Below are 15,527 nucleotides of genomic sequence, written 5' to 3'. Positions count from 1 at the left end.
AGAAGTGGAGGCCGACTTTCTCTGCCTAATATCGACAGCGGAGAAAGGCTGCAGAAATCAGGACTGTTTTAGTGACGTCGGACTGTGTTGTAGGTTTTGCCTCAGCACCCGCTGTCTTCTGACACTGCAGCCCCTCTGCTCAAGGATTTTCCTCTGAAGGGGCACAGTGGTTGGGCCTCCGCAGGACTTCCCACATACAACGCTGTGAAAGCCAAGGGGGGCAGCCAGGGTGGAAACGGGAGACTTCTGGAAGGCGTAGCTTGTGAGGGATCTGTTTTCTATTTTCTCCTCCGGATTCAACTCATCTGGATGAGAACCATTTTCCTGTTTACTATTATTATTACCTGTGTGGGGTAGTTTGTCTGCACCGTTTATTTCCTGTTATATGAAACTGCCCGTGAGAAGACTTAGATAATAAATGCATTTTTCAGTGAGACAACTCGGGGCGCGGGGGGGGGGGGGCGAGGGCGGGATCCAAGTCTCCACTCTTATGCTTTAAAAAAGAAAAATTCACAAGTTCCGATGCTACAGGGCAAAGAAAAACTCGGAAGGAAGGAGGGAAGGAAGGAAGGAATTCCGTTTTTTTGTTTCTGTGTGTCTATTTGTATTCATGCACATTGTCCCCCACTTTGAGGGTCAATTTCTTCACAGTTACTCCAATCGCAGACCCCTGGAGTCACTAGCTCTCGCTGGATGGGGCCCCACCACTGCTGTCAGGGGGCTGCGGTCTCTGCGACCGGGACATTTAAAGTGACTCTGCTCGCGCCTTCCGGACTCGGGACAGGCGGAGATAGTCTCTGGTTTTCAGTGAGAAAATAGCTGCAAGGAGAGAAGGGCAGAGTGGGTTCCCGGGCTAGGGCAGAGGGGACTCATCCGTGGGTGCATTGAGACCGATTCTCCCGTGGGGACCAAGGGTTCGTCTCTGGAGCCAGAGCCCGGAGTGGAGTGGCAAAGGTTCGCGGCTCCTGTCGGGAGCTGCCTAGGGTTACAGCATCCTCACTGTTAGGCAAGGTCCCACCCATCGGCCAGTCCCCTGAAAACTCACTGCCTTCCGGGAAGGAGGAGCCGGAGGGCAGGGGACCACGGGGTGGAGCTCTTGTCAGCCGAGGTTGGAAGGAGCAGCTGCAAGCCAAGACGTGCTGACCTCCCCTGAGCTCCTCCGGCGGCTTGCAGGATCTTCCCGACCCTGCAAGACTTGGCAAACTCCTACCTCCGCTCCCCATTAGTTCCCCACCCCACCCCCAGGCTCCTCCCCTCCGGGTCTCTCATCCTTCTCACTTTGCAGAATTCATCGCTTCTTCCAACACCTTTTTGTAACACCCCAGAGCTTCGAGTCCCTTAGCTGAATTCGACTTTTGTTTTTATTTCTCTCTCGCTTCCTTTTTCTGCCTCTCTCATCTGATTGATGTGCGGAGGCTGATGCCTCTGCCAGAGTGAGAGGAATAAATAGATGCTGCTTCGCCCAGAGGCTTAGACGCCTGGGAAGAGCAGCCAGCGCAGCAAGGCACCAGGCTTCGCCAAGTGTGTGGACCGGACCGCAGGACTTGGATCCAAGAGAACTGTGATTGATTGTCGGAGGGGACAGCTCCCAGGTCGTTGTGCTCACCCCCGGAGTGCAGGAGACAGCGGAACGCGCCTTTCGCGTCCGCCGCCCGGCTGCGTCCTATCCCATCCTGCCGGGATCATGGTTTGCAGCGACCCGGGACCGATGCTGCTGTTACGGGTTGGGCTGCTAGTCCTGGCTGCGCTCTGCCTGCTCGAGATCCCCGGAGGCCGGGCAGCAGCCTGTGAGCCCGTCCGCATCCCCTTGTGCAAGTCCTTGCCCTGGAACATGACCAAGATGCCCAACCACCTGCACCACAGCACCCAGGCTAACGCCATCCTGGCCATCGAACAATTCGAAGGTCTGCTGGGCACCCATTGCAGCCCGGATCTGCTCTTCTTCCTCTGCGCCATGTATGCACCCATCTGCACCATCGACTTCCAGCACGAGCCCATCAAGCCCTGCAAGTCTGTGTGTGAGCGCGCCCGGCAGGGCTGCGAGCCTATCCTCATCAAGTACCGTCACTCATGGCCAGAGAGCCTGGCCTGCGAGGAGTTGCCCGTGTACGACCGTGGCGTGTGCATCTCTCCCGAGGCCATCGTCACCGCTGACGGAGCGGGTGAGTCCTGAACTCTGCCCGACCTCTGAGGAGGAGTTAATTAGTTGCCTTTATCTTCTAGCTCGCTCTTTGCTCTTCAGATCACTTAATCTGCCCTTTACCACTGAATCCTGTTGTTTTACTTAAAAAGGAAACAAAAAATTCACTTTATCATCCTTCCAAACAAACTCTTCCAACAGGTGATCTGATTCATCCATTCGTCCCCTGCTCTTCACATTGAACCTCCAAAAGCTACACTTAATTTTCTTCTTTGTTTCTTGGTGGATTCTTTTGCAATCTCAATCAAGGTTGCTTTATCATTAGTGTTTTCACCGCTTAAAACTGTATGGAGACCTCAGAAAAAAAAGGAAACCTTTGTTTTTTCCTAATCGTTAAAAATGCTAAGATAATGCTAATAAACTTCTTCTAACACAGAGATCTGTTAGTGACATGTATTTACCCAAAATCCAACTTCGTCAATACTACCACCTTAAATATTCCTCTCCTTTCAACGAAATAGATGATAATTCCAGTCAGACACAGCGATGAAATGTATTGCTATGCACTGCTTATGAGCTTCTGTGGCTCACTTCATCCAGACAGCCAGGGAACTGAAATAACAGGTCCTTTTCACATGCCCACATGCCTTCAAGTCATTTTGTAAATGGCATGTGGACAAATGGAGTTACATTTTAAGCATGTTATCTTCATAGCCTTGTATAACTCTATTTTTAACCTCACCCTTTATCCCATCCATACTCTGTGTATTCACTACCCACACATTCACACTTTCCCCACTATAAAACTGAATTTTAGTTCTATGTTTAATGGGTTTAATCACCATTTGTTTCATCACTGATGTTTGGTCTCATCGTGGCATTCACCATTTTAAGGCCCCCAACTCAGTCTAGTTCAGTATGGTCTATTTTCAGTAAAGTCAATATTTCCCTACCGATTAGCCGGAATCTCAGCTTTTCCCCTTCATGTACTTTAAAGATAAAGCTTTAGCAAACTAGTGGTCCTTCTCAGAATCTCCTAGGACCAGCTGTTGTCAGATGTGTTTCACTTGGTTGTATCATCTCTGTTCACTTCTTCAACATCAGCGTTTCCTTCTGCTTTTCAGCTTGCTCAGGCTGGGCTCACATCCTCAGTTCATAGTTAATGAATCAGTTATTAGGGGCTGATTCAGAAAAATTACGTTCATTAAGAGAGGGTGAAAGGGAAAAAAGTACAGAGAGCTGAAAATCGAAGACAGAACAGAAAGATCTCACAGCTTTCTGGCAATTACTTTACTTAGCTTAGCACCATGAATACAGGAACTGTCTTCTGAAGGTCAATTAACAATCGAGAGCTAGTCGCATAAGGTAATCCAAAAGAAACATTCTTTTTACTGTTTGGCTAAAGGAGAACTCTTGAGCCCCTGCACTGACTGAAGTCGCAGGCTCTGCAGACACTGTTAGAGCTCAATGCAGTTGCTATCCTGGCTCGACAAACACGAGTAAAGTAGGTTGGTTAAAGGATAGCACTCTTCTCAGGCCAACTACTAGGAATGATGTGTTTCACTCTGAAATGCATGCTCCCCTGAGAAGACAAACTTTGCTCCTAAGCCTAAGCCTAGAGAAGGACCTGGAAGGAGTGAGGTTTGGCAAGTCTACATGCTCTCAAAGGCCATGATCAGTGCGGATGAGAAGCAGTTTCATTAAGCGTTCAGAGTTACCTATCACCAAAGACCAGACATGGCACAATGGCCACACTGAAACACTCACACGGGTCATGCATAGGGACAATTTGTCAGTCCAGGAGATATGTTGTTGAAATGCTTTAAAGTTCCATAGTATTTGTTTTACTGACAGCATCTTTGGAGGGCAGGGGGTACAGTTATGATGCTCCCATGCCTCAGTTTCCATATGAAGCAGTGACCAGGAGATGAGGACAGGGTTGGAGAGATACATGCTGGCCTGAAGGGGCCCCTGGCTTCCAGTCTGTTGAAAATTACACAGTTCCTCTGTTGGGCGAAACTGTCAGATGCCTGGCATTATTTAATACTGCCACATGGAGCTGGAGAGATGGTACTATGATTAAGAGCACTGTGATTAACCAGCTCCTCCAGAGGACCTGGGTTTGATTCCTAGTACCCACATGGTAGCTTAACAGTCTATAACTCTAGTTCTGGGAGACTTAATGCCCTCTTCTGGCCTCCGTGAGTACTGCATACAAATGGTGCATAGACATACATACATACAAGCTTACAGTGCAGAACCAGGTGCTGAATTGGGCACTGCACACATGTGGTGTGCAGACATACATGCAGGAAAAACACCCATATACATAAAATTAAAAAAAAAAACTACCAAATGTCACCATTTTAATTAATTTATTCTTTGGTTTATTGGGATACAATAGTTTACAAAAAAATTTTTTTCCTTCCTTCAGGAACAAGCAGAATCCCTGTGTTTTAGGACTAGATCCTATCTAACCAGATATGAAAATGAGATCTCTCTTTAAGGAGTGGTACAAACCTTCACATTCCTGTATCAAGAGGATTTTGGTTCATTCATACCATTCATGATTCTCTGTTTATACCTAACATATCGTGACTCAACAAATAAGCTTAGGGCATTCAACAAAAAACAAAGTCTGAATGGAGCAGACTGATGCTTCAAACTACTTTCACTTCCAAAACACTATGAATGAGTGTTTTTTTTTGTTTGTTTGTTTTTTGTTTTGTTTTGTTTTATAAAGAACATGAGACTTGTTGGCCATAGCTAATAATTTCATGTTAAGTTTATTGTATATTTCAGGTTAACTGTAAAGTAGGACTTTAAACACTACTATTTGAGAGCTCAGCTCAGTTTGCCCATTCTGCTTGTTATTTGAGACATTTAGGCAAATCTTCAAGATGGCACAATGAGTGAGGCTTAGGAACCAGGTACACGGGCCCATGCATTCTGGCTGTAGGGAAATGATATGATATTTCTTTAACCCTTACATGTCATTAAAGGTAAATGTGCCTGTATCGTAAGGGCAAGGTGGGGACTAGACAGCATGTGAGCCATTGAGTCTTGAACCTGGTGCCAAGAGATCACTGAACAAATTGCTGCTGCTGTTTTTCTGTTTTTATGGCTGTTGGATCAAGTGGACTCACTTTTCCTTTTCATTGGTTTATTTGAACTTGATCAATGCACACAACAGTCTTGAATTCTTAGTAGGATTTACTCTGGGTCCGATTGGAGAAGCAGGTTTTACTTCTTCTGAATACAGAAAATTAATGTTTCCTTTCATACAAATCAAGCTAGAACTCAGGCTAAGGAGTAAATTCCTAGGGGAATAATAGGAAAAATAAAGAGTGAGTTTGATTGATGTCTGTTAACTAGAAATAGTTTATTGGGGGAGAGATTTACAAGCCTCTGTCCCTCCCTGAGGAGCTATAAGCAGTTAACAGTTGCGGGGAGCCAGGGTAGAGGTGAGGGGTGGAGGTTGACCTGGAGGCTCCGCCCCTTCTTGTGTATCTATAGGCAGTTGTGGTTGCAGGGAAGGGAAAGACATTTTCTTCAGTAGTGTGGCCACTGGTGAGTGGCCCATCCTCATGTGAGTAATGCTCACCCATGCTCCTATAACTAGTCCTGATCAAAGTCACTAGGTCACCAAAAAGAAAAAGAGAATGAATTTATGTAAAAACATGTGAATGATAGGGTATTGCACACCTCTTTCTAAACCACCAATGGCTTTGCTGTGCCAAGAGCTTCATAATCACCCATTGCAAACATCTGGTTCTTGCTGCCTTCCAGCATGTTCCCCCAGCTCTTGCACAATGTATTCTTTAGGCCCTGGCCTGGCAGCGCCCTGCCACCTTTCCCATGCGATGACGGCTGTTTAATCATCTCTTCACTTTCCGAGGAACAGGCAGCCTTTTCTTCAGCGTTCGCCCTGGTCTACAAATATTTGAGGGGCCAAATACCAAGAAGGAAAGATGTGAACAAGAACATGTGATGGAAAGAAGTAAAAATTTTAAATTAGGACTAGAAAGGAAAAAACACGATTCGAAGGCTCCTTCATCATGTCAATACCAAAAGGCATTCTGCCTGGCTTGGGGAAAGAGTCTGTGTTGTTAATTTTATTTAGTCATAACCTAATTGTCAGTGCTAGTGAAACCCTAGATTGTCCCTAACTTATTTTAGTCACCTTTTGTCTCCCTTTTTACCGAACTTTGAAATAATTGTTGGAAGAGAAAAACTGACCATGTTGTCTTTGGCCTTTGCCTTTCTGCTAGGTGTTTAGAAAGCATGTAAGAGCTACTGCGGAGATGTGTAATTTTGAGTAATGGAGCACCAGCTTCGGTCTAGACGTTTAGAGACAATCACAGTTTCACAGATGCAAACCCTTAGCTGAGTGTCATTCATTTTCAGCAAGTCACCTGATTGACATTGGTCAGCATTGGTGTCTAAGAAGGGGAATGAATGATTGGTAAAGCACAGAATGCATGCTGAACGACAACCACACCAGGGAGAGGACCCGCTGTCTCAGGACAAGGATCCTTAGTGGTGACCGAATAAAAGCTGATGACACATACTGTGTTCTAGGCATTGTCACAGGCATTGTGCGTATGAGTTTTCACAACAGCTCCATGTTGCTCCTAGTTTACAGGAAAGACTGCAAGGTACATAGAGAAGTGACTCGTCAAGTTAACTGAGTGTGTGAGAAAGCAAAGCTTCAGACCAGAGGCTCTTCAACACTACCCATCTTCTCTCGCTAAGAAAAACAATTTTTGATCTTTTTGGAGAATCTGTGTCTTTTGTTCTTTAGGTTAAAGTTCAAGGAGCAAAGTATTTTCATTGTGTTGACTTATGGCTTAAAAGGATAAAAGGGCGCCCAGGACAGTGGGTTCCGAGAGATAAGGAATGACTGTTTGGCCACGTTGTTGAGATAGGAGAGAATGTCCATGCCACACTCTTCTAACCAAGTCCCTCAGGCTCAGCGTGCTGCGGATCTCACGCTTCCCTGTCCTCCCCACTTATTCTCCAGCATGCTTTGTGCTGTTTCCAGGCTTTAATACTGTAGTCGTTTAGGCTTAGGATTCTGCCTTGCCTCAGCCTGGTGTTCCATAGGTATCAAGTACTACTCCTCTATTCAGAATCAGATTTCTTGCCTTCTCTCAGGGCTCACCAGGGACAGGGACTATGATCTTGCACCCATGACCGTCTCTTTTATCTGCAGTATTCCTCATTCATCTTCTGGTAAGAGGATTTTTCTGAAATGTCTGTCTATTGCTTCCATCCTTTGGGTCTCCTCCTTAGATTCACTCCCTTCTTCCTCTCTGTTTAGAGTCACCCTTTGCTTGCCCCAGTCTCTCTCTATCCATGCCGGGGGACATTCGAGTCCCATAAAGAGTGCTGGATCTGCCACCTTTGTGGGACTGTTCTCACACAGGCAGCCTCTTCCGGAAATCTCTGTGACTTCACAGGAATCCCTCAAGATACAAAATCTAGCAATCACACAGTATTGACAATTTCAATTCAGGATAATTTTGATGGTAGAATTTCAAATTTTGACTATCTGGAAAAAATGATTAGGAAGTTCTGATTTTCTCTAACAGTTCTAACAGTTGAATCCTTCAAATTTTAAAAAGCATAGAAACATCTCTGGCGATGAGAATATGAAATAAGGAAAACATTAACCTTGGCTCAACTGTTTCAAAGGAGTACCCCACCCCCAGAAGCTTTATTTTTTTCATCTCATATAAACAGTAAATGCTAAATGTTTTAAATGTAGACAGATATAATTCATTCATCTACAGGGAGATTATTTTATATAAACCATATGCACTGTATCTCATCATTCTTCAGGAATAGAAACATTGGCATTTTACCTTAAAATTTGGGTACATTATCACGAATAAAGTTTGAATAGCATGAAAGTAATCAAGTTAATGGTTTATGTCAAATGCTTGTAAAACTAGTATTTGTTATTTATTCATCTATCTGGAGACCTCTCTCTTTCCTTTGATACAGCTTTTTGCATGTTGGTTATGGCCATGTGTGTAGCTCAGTGATAGAGCCCATGTTTAGCATGCATGAAGCCCTGGGTTTGGTACCCAGCACCTTAAACCCTTTTCCTTTTTATGTTTTATGTGACCTCTGGAGAAAAGGGGCAGAGGGAGAATGCTGGTTCTGTTGAGCTAAGTAGAGTTATTTAGCACTGAGCCTGTTTAGCATTAAGTGTTAATACAAGGACACAACTCTAGCTTGAAAGTGTGAGCTGAGTGTCAGCGTGAATCCATGGTCAGCTACTGTGTCGCTCCGCATGGCACTCTGCAGGGGCATGCAGCACAAATCATTAGAGGCTGCTCTCCTAATCAGAACACAGAAGGCCATTATCATTACCGTTTTCTGGGATCACAGCATCATGAAAAGAACCAAGGGCAAATCCTAATTATCGCCACATCTATTAATTTTACTGGCTTGAGCATCTACGAGTGCTAGAGCTTCCTTTCTGCTGAACTGTTTAGTCTGCATTTAACAAAGGGCCTGGAGTTCCTTCTGGATTTCCCATAGACACTGTGCCTGAAGAGTATGGCACAACCATTCATTGACATGGTGTATTGGTTCTATCTGTCACAGAGTCACACATGTTGGGTTAGTGCCTAATATTTATGTGGGCTTTACTGAGATAGAACACTCATTCACAGTGTTTATGAAATTCAAGAACACATTATTTATTAAATTCTAAAATGTTATGCTTAGGTGATGGGGATTCATGAGCAACAACTTTCAATCGCATCCAAGTAAGGACCTCATCCTTATTCAACCCCCAATAGTGGGGCTACTTCACAGCACTAATGAAGGACCATTTCCTGGAGACACTTGGTTCTGACCCAAGTCAAGCTGTCACAGAATTAAATTTTGTAGGTGAATTCCTGAAGTAATAACTCTGTTATCATTCTTTCTGCATTCTGTCGCCTTTCAGATTTTCCTATGGATTCTAGTACTGGTCACTGCAGAGGGGCGAGCAGCGGTGAGTACATTGCTGTTCCTGGCTTTCATTCGTGGGGTAATTTATCTTTGATATGGTCTTAATACTTACATTTTATTTGCAGATATTTGTGTCCCACTTTAAAAATAAACATAAAAATGATTTCCTTATCTATACTGACTTTATTTTTAGTGTTAGTATATTAAAATTGACCTCTTGGCTTACAGTTTAGTATACAAATATGTTAATAAATATATAGATTTATGTAGCCACAGTTCAGGATAATTCACAGATTATTCACACAGAGAATAATTCTATCACCCATCACCATACTCCTTCATGTTTTGTTTTGTTTTGTTTAAATTAGTGCAAGTTTCACCTGCTTTTAAGCACTAGCTATTCTCTGGCACTATAATGTCTTTGGGGATTGTCAGCTAGATGGGATCTAGGAATGTAGCTTCCATGGTAGGGTATATAATCTTTCAAGATTATTATTTTTTTCCAGAGCTGAGGACCGAACCCAGGGCCTTGCACTTGCTAGGCAAGCACTCTACCACTGAGCTAAATCCCCAACCCCTCAAGATTATTTTTTGTCACTCAGAATAATGCCTCTGAGAATCACTGAAGCTATTACATGTATCAACAATTCACCCCTTTTGTTGAGGAATAACTCATTATTTGGGTGTATACAATTTATTTATCTGTTTACTACTTGAATAATTTAGGTTGTTTTAGTTGGGGGCATGTATAAAAAGAGCTGCTGTAACTATTTGTGTACTTTTGTATGAATGTTAATGTTCATTTCTCACGAATAAATATCCAGGGATGGGATTGTTGGTCATGGGGTAAGTATTTATTGGACTTGGTTAAAAAATGCAAAGCTGTTTTTAAAATAACTGTTCAGGAGTAGGGGCACAGCTCAGTTTGTAGAGTGCTTGCTTAGTATGTGTGAAGCCCTGGCTTTGGTTCCCATTACCACAAGCTGGTGCATGCATATAATCCTAGCACTCAAGAGTCAGAAGAGAAAGAACAGAAGTTTGAGTCCAGCCTGGGCTACATGAAATCCTGTCTCAAGGCAAAACAAAACCACAAATAGGTCTATTCAGTTTTGTACTACCGACATCCAAGAACTGTAGGCTTTCTATATTCTCATCAGCGGGCAATATTGTCTGATTTTTGCTTGGTTGAACTATTTTTGGTATCTTGGTTATCTGATTGTCTCTTTCATGAAAGTTGAGATTTTTTTTTCTAGTTCTTCATGTGGACAGTTATTTAGGACTGGATTCTTGGCATTTTAAAGCATAGGTCACTCAAAAAGCCAAACCAAACCGAACCACACAAAGAGATAGGTAATAGGACTTGAGGTTGCTTTCAAAGTCTTTTAGAGAGGTTGGTCCTCTGTCTTCCCAGGGGTCATCTGTGTTAGGTTAGGTTCTAAAGTAGTCTTCTGCAGGTGATGATGTTAGCCTCTGGTCTCTTTCCAGTCTCTGCAGTATCTTTTAGATTCAATCCAGGTGTGCCATCGAGGTGATCTATAATCCACAGTTACTTTTTCAGTTTGTAGAACATTGTTTAGTCAAATTCACACACAGCCAGGGGCGAGTCCAGCAGTTTGCAATCACTGATGCAAGGCCATTTCCCAAGCTCTTTCCACTCTGGGATCTCCTCAGTACTTTTCAGTTCCTTGGAACAAGCACCCCATTTTGACCCCTGATAGAAAGCCAGGACCTTATTCTTCTCACTCTGCCGTTCATTTCTTGTGATTGCTCCTGCATCTGGGGCCAAGAAGTGGATGGATGTAAACAAAACAACAGGATCTCCTGATCTCTTAGCACCATTGATCCCCTAATCAAAGAGGAATGGTCTCCTCCATCAGGGTTTTAGGTTCATTTGATACAGTTGATACTGTTACCTCTGCCCTGGGATGGGTTACAAGAGACTGGATCTCCATTTTTGGAGCCAGACCTACAATGCCCACTTCCAGATTGCAGGTTGTACAGAAACAGATTGGCAGGTGATAGACAAAGAAATATGATGAGCCCACTGTCCTGTGATGGGCCTGGTTTCCTTCCCTAATCTTTCTGCTGTTTATGTTTGAGCATTCCTAAGAAGCTGCTTCATGCATTCTACTCAGGGTATGTTCTGTGAGGGAGAAAGAATGGGCCTTATTATTGCATCTTACGACACAATAAACCTTTTAATAAAGTGCAAAAAAGCACAAATAAACCAATAAGTTAGTGCATTTTTGTAGGCACTGTCTTGTAAGGACCACACACCAGGATAGTTAATGTTAGCAGTGTTCTAGATGCTTCTGAGTCATTGCTACTTGCACATTCCTTTACAATGGTAGCTTCTGCTCAGCACTCTAATACTGCAGGTTAATTTTGCCTGGTCTTGAATTTTGTATGAATAAAGGTTGCCTTTGGTTGCATAGTGGCTTTCTTTGGTCTTCGTGATAACACAATAGTTTTCATTTGCATTGCTAACACTGTCCATCATTAAACATACTAGGCATAATTCTCCTAATGTTACTGGGTATTTGGGTTGTTTCCTATTTCTGCTACTGTGTCTAAAGGCTGCATAGTTTTACACAGCATTTTTTTTTCTGGTACTTCTCACTGATTTTGGTCAGTATGCTATATTTTGTCACGTACCTTGTAAGTGAAAGGGAAACATTTGTCAATTCATGAGTAGGTTTGAAATACAGATTTTCACTCATCAGTGGCATCTATTGAGTATTATTGTCAGGTTGGCCGGAGGTACTGTAAGGTAGCCCTAATAACCATTGACCTTCTGTAAAAGTAACTGATTTAAAATTATTTCGAATTTTTGAAAATGAAAACTTCGTTTTGGTGTAATGCAAGGGTGGAGGGGGATGGGAGAGTGTGGTTGGAGCAGGCAGCCATTGCTCTGCTTAACACTGGGTGCTCATTTCAATGACCATGGCTGAGCCAAAGGTGCCAACACTGCATCCATGATTTCAGGCCTCACATCAACTCCCAAACCCTCCCCATGATCCTGAGACAGGAAAAGGTGCTGAAGAGTACCCCATCCGTATCCACAAAAGACTCCATGACAAAGCTGGTTCTCAACCTGCTAAAGCAGCTAGGCTGCAGATGCCCCGTAGAGACCCACAGTGATCTAAATCCTGCTTTCCAGAGTGTGCTCATCCTGGGCGCTATTTAAAGTATTTTAAGTTCTGGTGATACAATTTTCAGTCACATAAAAGCAGCCAGACACTGTTGGTGCCTATGCTACTCGGAGGTTCACTCGTTTTGTTGTATTTGTGTAAAACAAACTAGAAAGCTCACTTGTTCGGTGACACAATTGATCAGTCAGAATTTCCGGCCAAATTCTGTGTGTGTGTTTGAGTTGTCAATTTGTCTGAAAGTTCTAGTTAGAGCTTCAGTGTGTCAATGAACAAAGACATCAATAACACAATATACAAAAATGGATCCACTTGGAGTAGGGTGTGGTGGCACATGCCTTTAATTTCAGCACTCTGGAGGCAGAGACAGGCAGATATCTGAGTTCAAGGAAGCTGGTCTACATACAGAGTGAGTTCCAGGACAGCTAGGGCTACACGGAGAAACCCTGTGTAAATGTAACAACAACAAAACCCAAACAAAAGAACAGCCCCAAACAATAACAGCAACAACGTAATAAAAACAGATGCACTTAGAAAACTACAGCATGAAGGCTGTGTTCCTGGGATCAGTGTTTTCTCTTTTCCCAAATGTTTCCTTTTCCCTGGTATAACCCGGGCAAGGAAAACAACAGGGAAGCCTAGTACATTCTGTTTGTGTGTGTGTGTGTGTGTGTGTGTGTGTGTGTGTAGGGGGGAACATTGACATGGTCACATGTTTTCAAAAGTAAATGCAATTTGTTCATGCTCCGTTTTATTCTTTGGAGAAAGGTAGCAGCTGAAAAGGCTCATGATGAAACAGGAAATGAGGAAGACACAAAATGATTCTAGCCCACATCGTGACCCCTTTCCAAAATGTCAAGCGTTTGTGTCCGGAATTTAGGAAAGAGTTACTTCCCTCCAATTAGTTTATTTGTTGCCTTAACACTTGACATATTTTCCCTTCTTCTTTGGAGACTGTGACTCTGAACAGCTTCCAATTTGTGAGTGTATTTTACTATTGTAAATCTACTATCATAAAAGTAATAGATGTTGTGTATTTACATAGTATGGGGTGTGGAAAACAATTCAGTTCCATTCCACTGAGTCACTTTGTCAAATTACCATGGAAAATTAAGAGGGATGTTTAATTCATTCAACAAAAAGGTATATTTTTGTTTGTATTTTGGTTCATTTTGTTTGTTTTTTTGAGGTAGGGTCTGTGTAACCCAGGCTGGCTTCTAACTCCCTATGCAGCTGAAGATGAGCATGAACTTCTGATCCTCTTGCCTCCACCTCCCAAGCACTGGGATTGCAGCTGGCACCACCACACTTTGTTTTAAGCATGGCTGGAGAGGAATCCAGGCTTCGTGCAGGCTAGCTAGCAAGCACTCCCAAAACTAAGCTACAGTCCCAGGCCAAGGTGTCAGCTAAATTGAAATAAACCAAAAATAATTCTAGTTTTGTACGTGTGATGACAACTTATGAGCATTAACATTAAAAAATACACAAAATTTTCCAGGGAGGTGATAGTTGATGAGTTCTGATGTACTGTGCATGTGTGACCAAATTACTTCACTGGTCTTTCCCAATATGCCTATCGGGTTGCATTGGCCTCTGCCCTCCTTTCTGCAAATGCTTGCTGACAACAGAGGCTGAATTAACCATGCGCAACTGGGGGAAATTAGCATGGGTAAATAGTACTTTATGTGATTGTACTGTAGTTTACAATTACAGGTCTTTCCCCAACCCACCCATTACGTATGGAAACTGCCACTTCAATTTTCTTTCTTTCATGTTCTCTTCCTTGAACTGTTGGCAAAACTGCCTCAGTTCTTCTGCCCCAGGCACAGCACTTCCCAAGGCTCTCTTGCTTGTGCCCCTTTCCTCTCTCTGCATAACGGTTCACTCCTGTCGGAATTCATTTGCTCACAGAGGGTCTCCATTACGTCTCTGACTGGGGTTCTGCTTACTTTCTCAGAAAGAATAGCACATTTCTATTTCCTATCTCCCTATCCTATTTACATTTCAAATACAATGTATTTAACAACAAAAACAATCTCTTAATAAATAATTTCCACCTTGAGTGATGTGGCATCATCTCTTTCCTAAGCTCCCAGCACGAGAGTTTCAGAGTTGGCTTGAGTCCATCCATCTTCCCATTTTTCAGAATGTAATGGTAACAGGTTTCTCTCAGACCTCCCGTACATCAAGGGCCTATCAGAAGACAAAGCAGTCGACAGAGTGGCATGTCTCCTTTCTTCCCCCTCTTTTATGTACGTGGCATTGGGCAGACGTGACACTGTAAGTTAGGCCAGTGGAGCCCATTTTGTCTCTTTGATTTTTGATTTTAAGGACATCACAAAACAGTTAAAGGGAACACAAAATTGCATTGACTCTTAGACTCCAAAACAGTGTAGAGAGCAATTGATTTAAATATTTCTAAAAATCTAATCTTGAAGAAATAAATGCAGTTCCCTATTCTTGGTGATGCAATATTCGTCTTTGCAATCTTAAGCGATTTCTTTGTACAAAGCACAAATCATTATGAATTGAGACCTTTATTACAAAATTTGAGGTTTATTTTTATAGCTGTGCTGAGCCCATGTTACTTTTGGTTTTCAAAACTTTTTTCTGTTACCTAGGTTCACCAGTCAACTTGGTCATATTTTTCTTTAACCCAAAATAAAACTTCACATAAACACACACACACACACACACACACACACACACACACACACACACACACACACAATTTGCCTTATGCAGAAAATAAATGTTATTTTAAATATCCAGTGAATAGCTGCTAAGTCACTTCATTTTATGGGGAAAAAATGAAGGAATGTCTTGTGATTTTTAGGTTAATAGTGTTTTACTGAAGTTTAGTTAAGAGTAAAATGAACAAATATCAAATGAGTGCTGCCTTGAGTTTTGACAATGTCTGCACACGTGTGTGTGTGTGTGTGTGTGTGTGTGTGTGTGTGTGTGTGTGTGTGTGTGTAGCCATCTTTGGGAGAGTAGGATAAAGAGTATTTTTGTCATCCTTAGAGATTTCCCAGCCTACACCAGCAGGGTTCTAATTCCCATTAGCATGGATTAGTGCGCGCCATTAAATCTTCAGCTTTGTGCAAACAGATCTACCTTCCAGGGTGTCCTTTGTCACTGGCAGCTTTTGCTTAGATTTATCTATGAAGTTGTGTTTCACTGGTCTCTGTGTATGATCGTGCTCCTTCAAATGGCTGCAATACCAGTGACATTAGAAACTTCTGGCTTTTGAAATATTGTCCCCAGCT

At 42.9% G+C, this 15,527-nt stretch overlaps 1 protein-coding gene across 1 annotated transcript in view; it reads left to right on the top strand.

The window, feature by feature from the left end:
• Window positions 1-1,087: 1,087 nt before the first annotated feature.
• Frzb (frizzled related protein) overlaps window positions 1,088-15,527 on the top strand; it is a 34,100-nt gene continuing 19,660 nt past the window's right edge. The window contains exons 1-2 of the mRNA XM_028884456.2: window positions 1,088-2,162; window positions 9,105-9,152. Of these exons, the coding sequence (XP_028740289.1) occupies window positions 1,685-2,162; window positions 9,105-9,152 (526 nt within the window). The 5' untranslated portion in view covers window positions 1,088-1,684. The remainder of the gene's footprint in view (window positions 2,163-9,104; window positions 9,153-15,527) is intronic.

Source organism: Peromyscus leucopus, chromosome 4 (assembly GCF_004664715.2).
Source record: "Peromyscus leucopus breed LL Stock chromosome 4, UCI_PerLeu_2.1, whole genome shotgun sequence".
Classification (NCBI taxonomy): domain Eukaryota; kingdom Metazoa; phylum Chordata; class Mammalia; order Rodentia; family Cricetidae; genus Peromyscus; species Peromyscus leucopus.
Note: the sequence above shows the minus strand (reverse complement) of the source record. Positions and strands in the feature narration are given on the sequence as shown.